The sequence below is a fragment of the Paroedura picta genome, chromosome 7 (assembly GCF_049243985.1).
Source record: "Paroedura picta isolate Pp20150507F chromosome 7, Ppicta_v3.0, whole genome shotgun sequence".
Lineage (NCBI taxonomy): Eukaryota > Metazoa > Chordata > Lepidosauria > Squamata > Gekkonidae > Paroedura > Paroedura picta.
The window spans coordinates 68,561,438-68,575,371 of NC_135375.1; the positions used below are offsets into that span (position 1 = coordinate 68,561,438).

General features: G+C 44.9%; 1 protein-coding gene across 16 annotated transcripts in view; it reads left to right on the forward strand.

Annotated features, from left to right (window-relative positions):
• Positions 1-13,934, forward strand: part of PRUNE2 (prune homolog 2 with BCH domain) — a 157,024-nt gene that overhangs the window by 22,960 nt on the left and 120,130 nt on the right. For all 16 annotated transcript variants that reach the window (XR_013232542.1, XM_077344742.1, XM_077344743.1 and 13 more), the window contains exons 2-4: positions 664-768; positions 1,559-1,761; positions 3,967-4,130. Coding sequence is in view for 15 of the 16 variants with exons in the window: in XM_077344742.1 (XP_077200857.1) it covers positions 664-768; positions 1,559-1,761; positions 3,967-4,130 (472 nt within the window). In the remaining variant the exon portion in view is untranslated. The remainder of the gene's footprint in view (positions 1-663; positions 769-1,558; positions 1,762-3,966; positions 4,131-13,934) is intronic.

Below are 13,934 nucleotides of genomic sequence, written 5' to 3' on the forward strand. Positions count from 1 at the left end.
AATACGGGGTGGTTTGCCAGTGCCTTCCCCAGTCATGACCATTTACCCCCCAGCAAGCTGAGCACTCATTTTACCGACCTCGGAAAGATGGAAGGCTGAGTCAACCTTGAGCCGGCTGCTGGGATTGAACTCCCAGCCTCATGGGCAAAGCTTTCAGACGGCTGCCTTACCACTCTGCGCCACGAGGCCCTAGGGGCTTTGGTACATTCCTATAATTTTGTTATGTGCTATATGTGTGTGTCAAACTGAATGCAGTACTCCAGCTGATGCTAAATATTATAGATCTCTTACTTCCTGTCCTTTCAAGTTCCATTAGTGCTGAGTGATAAACTTGATGGCTCTGTATAATGAAGTTAGTCTTGGAACAGATAGTGATTAAGAGCAATGGCCTCTAAATTGGAGAGCTGGGTTTGTTCCCTGTGCCTCCATATGCAGCCAGCTGGGTGACCTTGGGCTCGTCATCGTACTGTTAGAGCTATTCTGACAGAGCAGTTCTGCCAGGGCTCTCTCAGCCCCACCTACCTTTTACAGGGTGTCTGTTGTGGGGAGAGGAAGGCAGGCAATTGCATTGAGATTCCTTTGGGTATTGAAAAGTGAAGTATAAAAATCAACTCTACTTCATAAGATAACATTCATCTGTATTCTTTATTTTCTACTGTTTAGAGTCAAAATAAGCACTTGGATAAAGTACACGTAGTCCTTGGAAAGAAGTTGTGTGATGTGGATTCTCTTATTTCTGCTTTAACATATGCCTACTATCTTGACAAGGTAATTATTTTAGACAAATATTATCATGCATTTTCATACTTACTATAATATGTAAATATATCTCATAAAAGAATATGATGCATATGAAGGAAATATTCTGTAAGGGATATGAAGGAAATATTCTGATTTTCTAGTAGTGGGACTTAGGCTAAGAAATAACTGAACTCCAGTGTTTCTTTTAAAATTCCAACACTGTGATTCCATGCTGTGTAATGTTTTCCTATTGGAGGCTAGGAATTATGCTCCTCCTGTCACCGGCAGGCATTTTCTTTGGCAGCAACTTGTCACTGCAATACTGCCCTACTCTGACACTCACCTTGCTTCATCCAACATTGTGATCATTATAAAGAAACGGTTAAAGACTCTTTCAAGTTATACTTTGCCCTTTTGAATTTAGTTTGTTTCCTCTATTCATTACCTGGCTCTCTTTATTGTGTGTCATGTCCTCTTTGTTGGCTTGTTTGCACAGGTGTTGCTCTTTTTAAAACTCTCTAAGGCAGGGGTAGTCAACCTGTGGTCCTACAGATGTCCATGGACTACAATTCCCATGAGCCCCTGCCAGCGTTTGCTGGGAGGGGCTCATGGGAATGGTAGTCCACGGAGGTCTGGAGGACCACAGGTTGACTACCCCTGCTCTAAGGGATTCAATCTTTTTTTAGGTTATATTAGCAGTAACAATAAATAATAGAGAAAACTTGTTCCCCTGGATAAAGAGAGTAAACTTGTTGCTTGTACCTGTTATTCATACTGTTGGAGAGTATTCGGACTCACAGGAATTCTCTCATTATAGGTCAGTCCACCGGACATCCTATGCTTACCAGTAGTGAACATACCAAGAAGGGAATTTAGCTTCTACGCAGAAACAAAGTTTATTTTGGAGGAGCTCAGTATCCCAGAGTCTCTTCATGTCTTCCGTGATGAAATCAATTTGTATCAGCTAAACAATGATGGGAAACTGTCTCTGACTCTTGTGAATAGCAGTGCGCTGACAAGGTATCATGATGTATATTGACTCCTAATAGGTTTGGCTTAAATTTGTCCTTGGCTTCCGTCCCTGAATTTAAGACTAATTAAACTATGTGAAGGGGAATTTTGGCTGGATTTCTGTTAGAACTTTGGTCAGTTATCTTGAGAGAGACTTTGTATTACACAGTGCCGCTGTTAACATATCCAACATATCATGTGTTACAAGAGTGGTATGTTTAGCTAAGTCACAGTATTTTTATCATTACTGCTCGTATTTACACAGTTCATGTTTACACAGCTGGCGTTCATTCACTCCAGCCTTATGTAACAGGTTCTATAGACACAGCTTGACTGCATGAATGCTGCCTTCTCATCTGTATGCATCTCTATCACATGCACACAGTCACATTCCAGCAACCCCGAAATCTTAACATGCTTCGTGGAACTATGCATCCTCCCTTTCATGTGGCCTGGGCAGAGGAAAACATTGGTTTTGGCTAGATCAGGGAGGGTTCTGTGTTCCATGCCCCTGTTGGGATTTCCAAAAAGTGGGAAGAAATGGCACCATCACACAGTTAGGATTGAACTCTGCTGTCTGACAGCAACTGTGGATGTTGCTTGTATCCTAACATAGGAAATGCTCAGGAGTCACAATTCTTGATTTATAGGCATAATGGGATATGAAACTCAGGTTCCTCCTTGATGAGTTAACCAGAGGTGCTGAACACATTTGTCATGAATGCCAGATCTGACAAAAAGTTTACTTTGTTGGGCTGGGTCATTTGTTCTGTAAAATGCACTGCCAAATAATTTACAGTATTTGCTGGCGTATAAGACTACTTCCCCCCCCCTGAAAAACATGCCTCCAAGTGGGGGGGGGGTTGTCCTATACGCCGGGTGCACTTCAGTTGGGATAGACATAGCTGCCCATAGTGGCCCATAGTACTGTAATGTAATGTAACAAACTCTATATTTTGAGTGGAAATGTTGGGGGGCCGTCTTATACGCCCAGTCGTCTTATAAGCTGGCAAATACGGTACCACTAACTCTGACCCACTGAGGGTGACCCACACACCTGACATCCACATCTCCCTCTGTCAAACTCTCAAATTCAGCCACACGCTTGCTCCACAAGGGTAACTGGGATGCTTCCCAGTACCTGCCTTTTGGCTCTGCCTCATATTTAATCCTCCTTGTGCAGCCAAAGGAGGGATGCCAGAGAGAAGCCAAGTACATCAGGGTCAGCACGTTAGTAGGCTCCATCTGACTGTAACCCTCTTTGTCCTGCACATGTGACACTCCTTACATAAGCACTAGGCTTTTCTCCTCTCTCTGGCTGCTGGCCTGGTCAGTTGCTTTGTTCATAAGCAGCATGTTGGGTGACCTGGCCAGTGGCTTTCCAAAGGCACCTGTGCCTATAGGTAGGTAGGCTCCAAGGGGTCAGGCTATTTGGATCTCAAGGTTAAACCAGCCCTCTTCACCCCGTGTGGTTGCCAAATATGAGTTGGACAATCCCTGGAGATCTTGGGAAAGACCCTGGGGAGGGCCCATGTTTGGGGAAAGGAGGGACCTCGGCAAGGAGTCTAATACCCTATTATAGACTCTTCCAGTCCACATTCTGACTGGTTCCCCCCCCCCCCCCACTTGCTCATAGGCCAGATAAAAGATTTGGCTGCTCCCAATCTGGCTCATGGGCTATATGATTGAGACAGCTGGGGTTAACCTTTCAACAGAACAGAATGACAGAACGCCAATGATTTCTGTATATTTTTACTTTCAGTTGAACTTGAAAAACAACTGATAAAATGAAGTAGTGTAAAACCACCTTGGTTAGTGTTACTATTAACAAAGCTTGGTGTAGTGGTTAGGAGTGTGGACTTCTAATCTGGTGATCCGGGTTTGATTCTGTGCCCCCCCAATGCAACCAGCTGGGTGACCTTGGGCTCGCCACAGCACTGATACAGCTGTTCTGACCAAGCAGTGATATCAGGGCTCTCTCAGCCTTACCTACCTCACAGGGTCCCTGTGTGGGAAGAGGAAGGGAAGGCGATTATAAGCCACTTTGAGATTCCTCTGGGTAGAGAAAAGCGGCATATAAAAACCAACTCTTTTCTACTACTACTTTAAAATTGTACTGTTTAACTGCATATAAATGACTTCTGCAATGCTTCCTAGAATTGAAAGAAATAGAAAATGAAACTGAAAGCAGCTCTTTAAAACTTTGTTTTATAGTGAGGACAAAAATCTTGAATCTGCTGTTGTCAGAATCATCAGCCCTGAAGAGCAATGTGATGGCAACCTGGAATTACTAGAATCTTCCTCCTCCATAGTAGCAAAAGAGATTCTCCAAGAGGCACCAGAGTTAATCACTCAGCAACTGGCTCATCTCCTCAGAGGTGAGAGATTACTCTTTATATTAAATACTGAAAGGTTTAATGGAGTGTTTCTGAATCTGCTCATGCAGAAAGACTCCAATCCATTCTTTGGTTAACAATCCCTTTAAAGACCATAGGAAGCTGCATAAAAGAAGCAGGGTGTAAAGAGTTTGTTAAAGAGTAACATTAAACAGAAGATTTAAAAATGTGCATTTAAAAATAGGTACGGCTGAAGTGTTTGCTGTATCATTAGACAGGAATATTAAAGACATCTGCGTATCAGTTGGGTACCAGAAGACATCATAGCATTGTTTTAGCTTTGGTACCAAGGCAAATGAGATTTGGACCAGAGGTGGTTTATCCAAGTAGCACATGTAGCATGTCTTACAGTCCCCATGGTTCTAGGGCCTCTGTGGCACTCAATGGTTAGGGGGGCCTTCACACTATGATTCTTAGGGGGGGGGGTCTCCATACTTATGCAGCTTGTGGACCACAAGAACATCAGCTGTCAGTTGCTTACAAAGCTCCAGCTATCCCTGGAAAGAGTGCCCTGCTATTACAGCACAGCACCAGTTGTGCTCTGCTAAGGCCCTGTGAACCCTTAAACTGGCACTCATGCTACGTGCCCTGTGGATCCTTAAACTGTGGCTGATTTGGACAGTAATGCCATACAGCAGCCAGTGAATGCACTCAAGCTAATATACTTATCTAATGTTGCCTTTTGCTCCCCTTGCTTCAGATTCCATAGTTCATCGTCATAACTAATGTGCAGTCCCACATGGGATTGCACTTCTGCAGGCCCGCCACAGTGAGGAGCTAGTGAGCTTTCTAAGACATCAAATAATCAATTCCCAAGAATACTCACCCCTCTCTTCCCTGAGGAGGGTAACTTCCTGCCCCAACATCTCTTTTTTGCCACTAGTGAAAGAGGAAGCTCTTTGAGAAGAGTGACAAGTAGAGTTCGCCAGGGATCTGTCCTGGGGCCTGTGTTGTTCAACATATTTATAAATGATTTGGATGAGCGATTAGAGAGGATACTTATTAATTCTGCAGACAATACTAAACTGGGAGAGATAGCAAACACAGCCAAAGACAGAATCAGAATACAGGTTGATCTTGATAGGCTCGAGAAGTGGGCTAAACTGAATAAAATGTTCAATAGGGACAAATGTAAAGTTCTGCATTTAGGTAGGAAAATTTTGTCTAGATCAGCTAGTACTAGAAGACTGTAATCAGTCATTCTATTATTATGCCGAATATGGGTATCACCATTATGGCATTTCTCCCCAACAGCCCTTCATTATAATTTGAAAAATGCTAAATAAATGAATGAATAAGAAAGTAAATAAATAATACATACTTGATCTTTCCTCAAATTTCACAATGATCTATTTCTCAGATGTTGTTAATTTTGCCATTGCTGCCGCTACAGAACCCCCCCCCCCCCACCATTCTTCTAGATAGAGACAGACACTTAATTTCCATTTTGCTGTGTATTTTGGTGTAGTGGTTAGGAGTGCAGACTTCTAATCTGGCGAGCCGGGTTCGATTCTGCACTCTCCCACATGCAGCCAGCTGGGTGACCTTGGCCTCGCCATGGCACTGATAAAACTGTTCTGACCAAGCAGTAATATCAGGGCTCTCTCAGCCTCACCCACCTCACAGGTTGGCCATTGTGGGGAGAGGAAAGGGAAGGCAACTGTAAGCCGCTTTGAGCCTGCTTTGAGTAGAGAAAAGTGGCACATAAGAACCAATTCTCCTTCTTCTTCTTCTTCTCCTCCTCCTCCTCCTTCTTTTTCTTCTTCTTCTTCAATATGTCTTCCAGATTTTTTGGTAATTTATTTGGCAGTATACCTAAAAGCATATCCTTAGCTTCCATAGGAATTTAAATGTTAATATGTTCTGCATTTTTCCATGTATTTCCTTCCCTTTTTTAACCTTTTTTATAAGTCCCTCACATAGGTGTCTTGGTATTTCCACCATTTTCTTTTGTAGTTTTATCTGCTTTCTCAATATCCTTTGTACTAATGTTGTACTAATATTCTGTTAATGGCTGAATGGCTGTAAACTTGATTTATTTTTCCCATAGATAGCTGCTCTCTAAAATTCTGCATTCATTTGATCATACATTTCTGCAAATGGCCTCAGAACCCTGACATAGCTGGCAGGAGGCTGCAGAGTGCTCCCCCTCCCCCCCTTCAGGCCTGCTGCGAAGGAGCCTCTGACAGGCCCTGACTGAGGGGAGGGAGGCCTTTCCAAGAGCAACGCAGGGGAGTCTGAGGGCCTTCCTTTTGAGGGGGGGGGACGTTCCCCTTCTGCCAAACAGTTGCCTGACAGAGAGGCCACAGAAAAGCCCCTTCCCACTTAAAATACTGCTCTGCCCGGAGGTTAGACACAGCCTAGCCATGTGTCTTTCTTTTTTGCAACTCTCTGCAGGTTTGAGGCCATTGCACAGCGTTATTCTGCAGAGGAAACTGGCTCTTTTGTCTCCTGTTTCATCTGCACAACAACCCTGTGCAGTAGGCCTCAAGTCTTTCAATTCAACAACAACCTGTGTGGGAAGCCTTAAATGTTTCTTCTCTACCACAACCCTGTCCAAAGTAGCCCTTTCTGCCTGGGGAGCTGATCTTTATACTCTGCAGGTGAGCTGTAATTCTAGGAGCTCTCCAGGCCACACCTGTAAGTTGGCTACCCCTGGGTTGGAAATATTCCTGGAGGTTTGGAGGTGGGACTTCAAAATCATACAATGCCTCAGTCCAGCCTTCAAATGAGCCATTTTTGCCTGCAGTTGGTAGGGAGTGGTGTAAGAATGTCCCTCCTGGCCTATGGGCTATGGCCAGCCCTCACCAGCAACTGTTTGTATTCTGGGGCGCAGACAGGCAGACCAGCATCAGTCCTGTGAGTCTGGAAAGTGCAGGAAGATCTAAATAAATATTTACAGCCTGAAACTGTAAATAGAGAACAAGTAAATGTCTGGAGACACATAGTAACTGAAATGACTTATTGGCCTGGCAAATAACCTTGGCCTGGCAAATTAAAATAAACAGTATAAAAAACCTTACTAAGGTCAAGACTGCTGTGCACAGAGAGTCTTCCTATTAGGGTTGCCAGCTTCCCTGTGAGGCTCGCTACCCCACCTCCCTCATGTGGAGTCTGCTATGGGGAGAGAAAGGAAGACAATTGGAAAATGCTTTGAGACACCTGAGGCCTGCTGGGTCACTGCAGCCCATTCCCAGTTCTCTCAGATCTCTCACAACCCCACATACCTCACAGGTTGACTATTGTGGAGAGACGAATGGAAAAGGTGTTTGTAAACCACTTTGAGACTCCTTTGGGTAGTAAGCAATAGGGTACAAAAATCCATTCTTCTAAGGAGCAACCATGAAAGAAGCATGTGGGCACATAACATTTTACCAACAGTGAAAACATGGGAGACAGAAGGAACAGGGTGGACACCTGTGTACTGTGACTACCCCATGTGTATTAGGGCAGAGGGGCATTTTGGTGAATGTGGCCTAATTCACACAAGAAGGGAAATGACGCAGAACTGGGAGGAATTGGTTGCCATGTAATCTTCCCCGAAGAAGAGTCTCCAGTCTGATTTTCCCTTCACATATCTGAGGACATGGCTCTGGAAAGCTCATCTGTAACCAGTATGCTACAATTCTCAAAGGTCAGTCCTCTCCCACACTCAACGAACATTTCACACCACAGGTTCTTGACACCCATATCTCCACACTCATGCCCTCATTTGCCACCATGCCACCACAACCTCCCACACAACACACACATTCAACCCCATGCCCTTACAGACTGGACAACTCCTCCCTTTCCTCTTCCCACTGCCAAGCTCTAGCGCCCATTGTATTCTTGGATACAACAGGCTTAGCCCCTAATAATAATAATAATAATGATGATGATGATGATGATGATGATGATGGAAAATTAGATTGAACATTGTCCAGTGTCCAAGTTTTCAACATGCTAGGATGATCTTGTTCATTGAGCTCCATCATTCTTTACTCTATCTCCTCCTGAGAGGTGAGGTGGGTATACTTGTAAGGGACAGGGTTACAGTTTTCTGAAATGAACACGTCAACATCCTGGGAGCATCAGATGTCATCTTTGTTTCTGGATAGACTCAGACTTGTCATGCTTTTTATCTGTTATGATGGCTTTGCAATGTACATTGCTTTTTGGGAGAACAGAAAACATGTTACTAGTAACTATTCCCTAGCAACTTCAGGGATGGACCATGGAATGGGAAAGCTCATTAAAATACTTTGGGGAACCCTTAGCTGTTGCCTTGCCCTTCTTTACTTCTGTAATCCATCAGGGCCTCTGTTCTTCCTTCACCACCTGCTGCCCCTTACCTGCAGAAGCAAAATGGATCAAGCCACATTTCAGAGTGGAACATTCTTTGCAACTTCTGTTGGAGCAGAAATATTCCCCACAGAGACTCCATATCCTTTTTCTTATTTAATTTCTATAAATAAATTTTTGTTCAGTTATCAGATCTGTCTACAGTCCTGAGGTAGAACTCAAATAATTAGTTTCATATTTCTTTCAATCTGACTTTTGGAAGTGAAGTCACATTTAGAAACCTTTGTTCCAATAATCAAAGTGCTGTAAGACCCAGTCTGCAGTTAGTCAAGGACTGTTCAATTATTGGGGTTATGCCAGAAGCAAACAATTAGAAAACCTGGCAGAGACTTGAACGTGATCATTTTATTTCCCAGGCGTTGTTTACTAAGGAACTGTTGCCAAATTCAGGATCTATTAAATTGCTGAATCATTACATTTTTGGTTGGAGCCAGCTGGCAAGAATATAATTGAGTAAACTGATTCGTCAGATATCTTGGGTCAAGGTGATGTCTCCTCCTGTTTTTTTGTATAAGGCCTTGGAGGCTACTACAAGTTGCACCAATTGTTATGTGTAAACACAACTCAATTTGAAGTACAAGGAAACATATGAATTCATAGTCTGAGTTAGGTGCAGCTCCAAAATCAACATCCAGTTCAATGGGCAGTCTAGCATGGGTTCTGAGGAAGAGGATTTTGCTGTTATTTTAGCAGCTTACATCAGCTACTTGGTTGCAAAAAGCTCCTTCTATGTGGTTTAGGAAGAAAGCCAGCCTTTAAAGAGGCATCGTTGGTAAAAAGGATGATTCACAGCTGGGTAGATGGTTCACCCATTTTCTTATATGGTCATAAAGTCTAAATGGATTGCATCACTGACTTTTTATAGATTTCAGTGTTAGCAAGGCAAAGCCATGAAAACAAATCTGAAAATATTGATTGGCCATACTATAACTAGGGACTGGGAAAGGCAGAAACATCTTTTTCTCTAGTTCCTTTCAGTGAACTAATTTATTTATTATTCACATTTATATACAGCCCTCTCCGAAGGCTCAGGGCAGTTTACATAGAACTGAAAACTATAGAAGAAACCATACATATAAATAACTATAACATTAATATTACTAGATTTAAAGCCCATTTTATTTTTTAATAAAATGGGCACTAGACTGACCTTGTGGGTGTTGTCCGTGCTTGTTTCTCAGCTCAGGCGCGGTGGGGCGATGATCCTGAGGCTGCAAGGGTGCTGCAGCGGTGGTGAGAAGGCGGGAGGGCCCTGGCCGGCAACGGCAGCCATCTCCAGGCGGCTCCCGGCCATTGGAGCAGCCGGGAGAAGGCGGCGTGGCCCCCCCCCCCAGTGCGAGCCATGGGGAGGCTTGTGGCGGCGCGGCGGCGAGAAGGCGGGAGGGCCCAGGCCGGGCACGGCAGCAATCTTCAGCCGCCTCCCAGCCATTGGAGCGGCCGGGAGAAGGCGGCGCGGCCCCCCCCACCGCAAGCCATGGAGAGGCTTGTGGCGGCACGGCGACGAGAAGGCGGGAGGGCCCAGCCCGTCCACGGCAGCGATCTTCAGCTGCCTCCTGGCCATTGGAGCGGCCGGGAGAAGGTGGAGCGGCCACACCCAACGCGAGCGATGGAGAGGCTTGTGGTGGCAAGAAGGCGGGAGGGCCCAGCCCGGCGACGGCAGCAATGTTCAGGCGCTTCCTGGCCGTCGGAGCAGCCGGGAGAAGGTGGCGCGGCCCCCCCCCACTGCGACCCAGCGCCCGGGAGAAGGCACAGTTGGGCGGGTGTGCGGCTGGAAAGGAACAGGGCTGTCGTGTCTGTGACGCGGCAGCCCTGCTCCTTCCCCTCCATCGACTTGGAGGCAATGGCAGCCAAGGAGGCAATGGGGAGGCGCGCAAAGCGCGCCTCCCCTTTGCCTCCTTGGTCCAGGATTGACAGTCGGAGGAGCGAATTAGGAGCCGCTTTGCGGCTCCTGATTCCCGCCTCTGAGTTTTTATCCCGGATCGAGCCCGCCCTAACTCCTCCCCAACAGCCCTTAGCGTTTTATTTAGTCCGCGGCGCCCGCGGCGCCGCAGACAGTTTAAGGATTAACTAATAATAACAAGGTAACAGTATAATGTTAAACAATAATAATACAGGTCTAGGAGTCTTGATGGATTTCTGGGGGGAGGGAGGGAGGGGGGCAGGGGCCCTGCAGATGTTGTTGATTGTGCCTGGCCTCAGCCAAATACCTGGCGTAAGAGCTCCCTTTTGCATGCCCTGCGGAACTGTTTTAGTTCCATCAGAGCCCTGATCTCCTCTGGGAGCTCATTCCACCAGGTGGGGGCCAGGATAGAGAATGCTCTGGCCCTGGTTGAGGCCAGGTGGACTTCTTTAGAGCCAGGGACCATTAGCCGGTTGGTGGCGGCAAAGCGTAGGGCCATTTTGGGGGCATAAGCAGGGAGGCGGTTCCTCAGGTACACTGGGCCCTGACCACGTATGGCAGTTTCTTCATATGAAGTTTTCCAGGGAAAGAATTTGCTCCAACTAGAATTCTCCTGCTGACATTTTCCCTTAGAAATGAGTTATTTATGTCACCACTGAGTTTCCATCTCTTCCCATCTGGTAACAGACCATTCTGTGCTAACTGGTTTTCTTTAATGTGTTATAGTTCATGCAATATCACAAAAGTGTAAATAGTTCGGAGCTTATATATCAGTTCTTAAGAATGTGTCCAAAGAAAATGGGACCCTAATATCTGTTTCTGGCAAATTAGAAGAAACTGGATGTTATTTGATTTTTGAAGCTAAGCAGCATTGGCCCACAGTATTTGGATGGGAGATCACCAAGGAAGTCCAGGCTTGCCACACAAAGGCCCTGTCTCTTGCCTTGAAAACCCTACAGGGTTGCTATAAATTGGCTGTGACCCAACAACACTTTTCCCCATAAGTAATATATTGTGTACATCAGCCAACACCATGCTTTCTTTTGTTTTACTTTGTATAAATATTTCTTGAGATAGAGGTAACATTAGATGCCATTATACACCTGTCTACCTTTTAAGATATGAATGCCCCAAGATTATCAGTCTACCTGTGACTGACTCAGTCCCAGAAATCAGAGGGTTTGTGTGTTACTAAAGGATATGGTTCCAGACAGCTGTTGAAATTAGGAGCCTGCTGGCGCTGTTCAAGCAATTGTGTCCTTCATGAAAGGATACTGCTGTTGTACTTTCTCCATCAAACAGTTTTGCCTGCAGGTATGATATAGCATGTGTTTGCCCTTGAGAGTTACTTGCTAAGACTTGCTGTGACATTTGTTTTGCTCAGACTCAGTGCCTCTGATTTTCACTGTCTAATTCCTGTAAAGGTAAAGGTATCCCCTGTGCAAGCACAGAGTCATGTCTGACCCTTGGGGTGACGCCCTCCAGCGTTTTCATGGCAGACTCAATACGGGTTGGTTTGCCAGTGCCTTCCCCAGTCATTACCGTTTACCCCCCAGCAAGTTGGGTACTCATTTTACCAACCTCGGAAGGATGGAAGGCTGAGTCAACCTTGAGCCGGCTGCTGGGATTGAACTCCCAGCCTCATGGGCAAAGCTTTCAGACGGCTGCCTTACCACTCTGCACCACAAGAGGCTCTGTAGATATTTGTAATTGTACAAGTGAATTTGGCTGTGGGTATATCAGCAGGTAAGGAGTGGCGGAATGGTGGTGCAATATATTGCCATAGTTATTCCATGCTGGTTAGAGTAGAAGAAAAAGGGACTGAAAAGTGCAAGATATAGTGATAAAGACAGGCATGCTCAAGGCAGGTGGGCCTGAGAATTTAAATTACAGAGACAATTCTTTGGGAATTTTGGACTTCAGAAAGGAAAATATCTTGAAGAAAGATGCTAAGCAGCAGGGTTCCAAAGTCATATAAAATAGTTAAGTATGACACTTTAGTCAGTTGGAGTATAGTCTGTACTCAGAAATTTTATGAAAAAGGGAGCATGAGTACACTAGGGTAGGGGCTAGGATTGCCAGGTTGTTATAATACTAAACACTAAAGTATATTGGATGAGGCATGGTTGTATCACATAGCTTTATTAATAGTAATTCTTGCACATGCCACTAAGTAAATGTCCAATGGTATCTGCATATCTAGAAGGGAAGGCAGAGTGGTATAGCCCAATTACAGTTGCCAGACCCCCCTAGTGAAGGTGGGGGTCCCCTGGTGCCAGGCCTTACCTCCTTGCTGCTGATCAGCTGGTCAGCGGGGGTGGAGGATATCACTTTGAAAAAGAAAGCAAAATTCTCCCAGGTACAGTAGCATATCTTTGTGCATCCCAAGTGACCCAGAAGTGATGCTATCACTTCCAGGTCAGGATGTAATGCCCTGATATTTGGGCAAAATATGGTAGAAGTCAATTTTACCCAAATTTTGCCCAAATGCCAGAGATCACTTTAGCATCGCAGAAGTGAAGCATTACTTTCAGGTCATGTGGGTAGTGACATAGACATGTCACTATAGATTGGATGGGCCTCCATCCTGTTCCCGGTAAGTCCCCTCACCATCCCCTGCTGATTTCCAGGAGGAACCTGGTAACCCAAAACTCAGTCTTATCAGATATTGGGAACAAAGTTGGGTTAGTACATGGAAGGGAGACAAACAAGGAAGACTGCAGAGATAATTGTAAACCACCTATATTTCTCAGTCGCCTTGAACGCTCCTTCCTGGGATTGCTATAAATCAGGTATGATTTGTTAGCACTTTAAAAACACACATCTGTATATATTCACAATCATGTATTTTTGAAGAGATGGGCTATTTACTATACTATTGAATAGGAACGTTACACCGCTCATCACATTATTTCCCTTTCCTCCACTGTATCCTGACATCAAGAACCTTGCAAGGTAGGTTCCTAGTCCAACACTACTGCTAAGGATGCTGCAGCCTTTGCAGTGAATAAATTTTCCAGGTGAATTTGCCATATTCAGTCGGAGCAAGTATGGTGACCTGATCCTGGGATTAGGTCACTGGTATAACAGACATTACAAACTTCTTACACATGGGTGTCATATGCTGAAATGGAACCACAAATTAGGAAGAAATTCATAAACCAGGCTCTTGCAGGGGAATCTTTCCATCTCAGCAATGGAGCCCTGAGTGGAAAGAAATCCACTGGGGGAGTGAATCGTAGAAACAGTAATCCAAAATAGGGAGAAAGCCCTTAGTGTGAAAGCAACCATGGAGAAAATACAGCTCCCATGCTTCTTTGCTAAATTGCACATGTGTGGCACAGCAAGCACACACAAAAAAACAGTTTGATGTACTATTGTGTTAAACAGGCAGCCACCCAGAACATTCCAACAAATGGCTCAGTGATTACTTAATTTGATCATTGATTAGTCCAGAGGATATTTGTGGCTGGCGATTACTCTTTGAGTTAGTGTTGCTAACTCCTGGTTGGGAATTTCCTGAACATTTTGGGGTGGAGTTG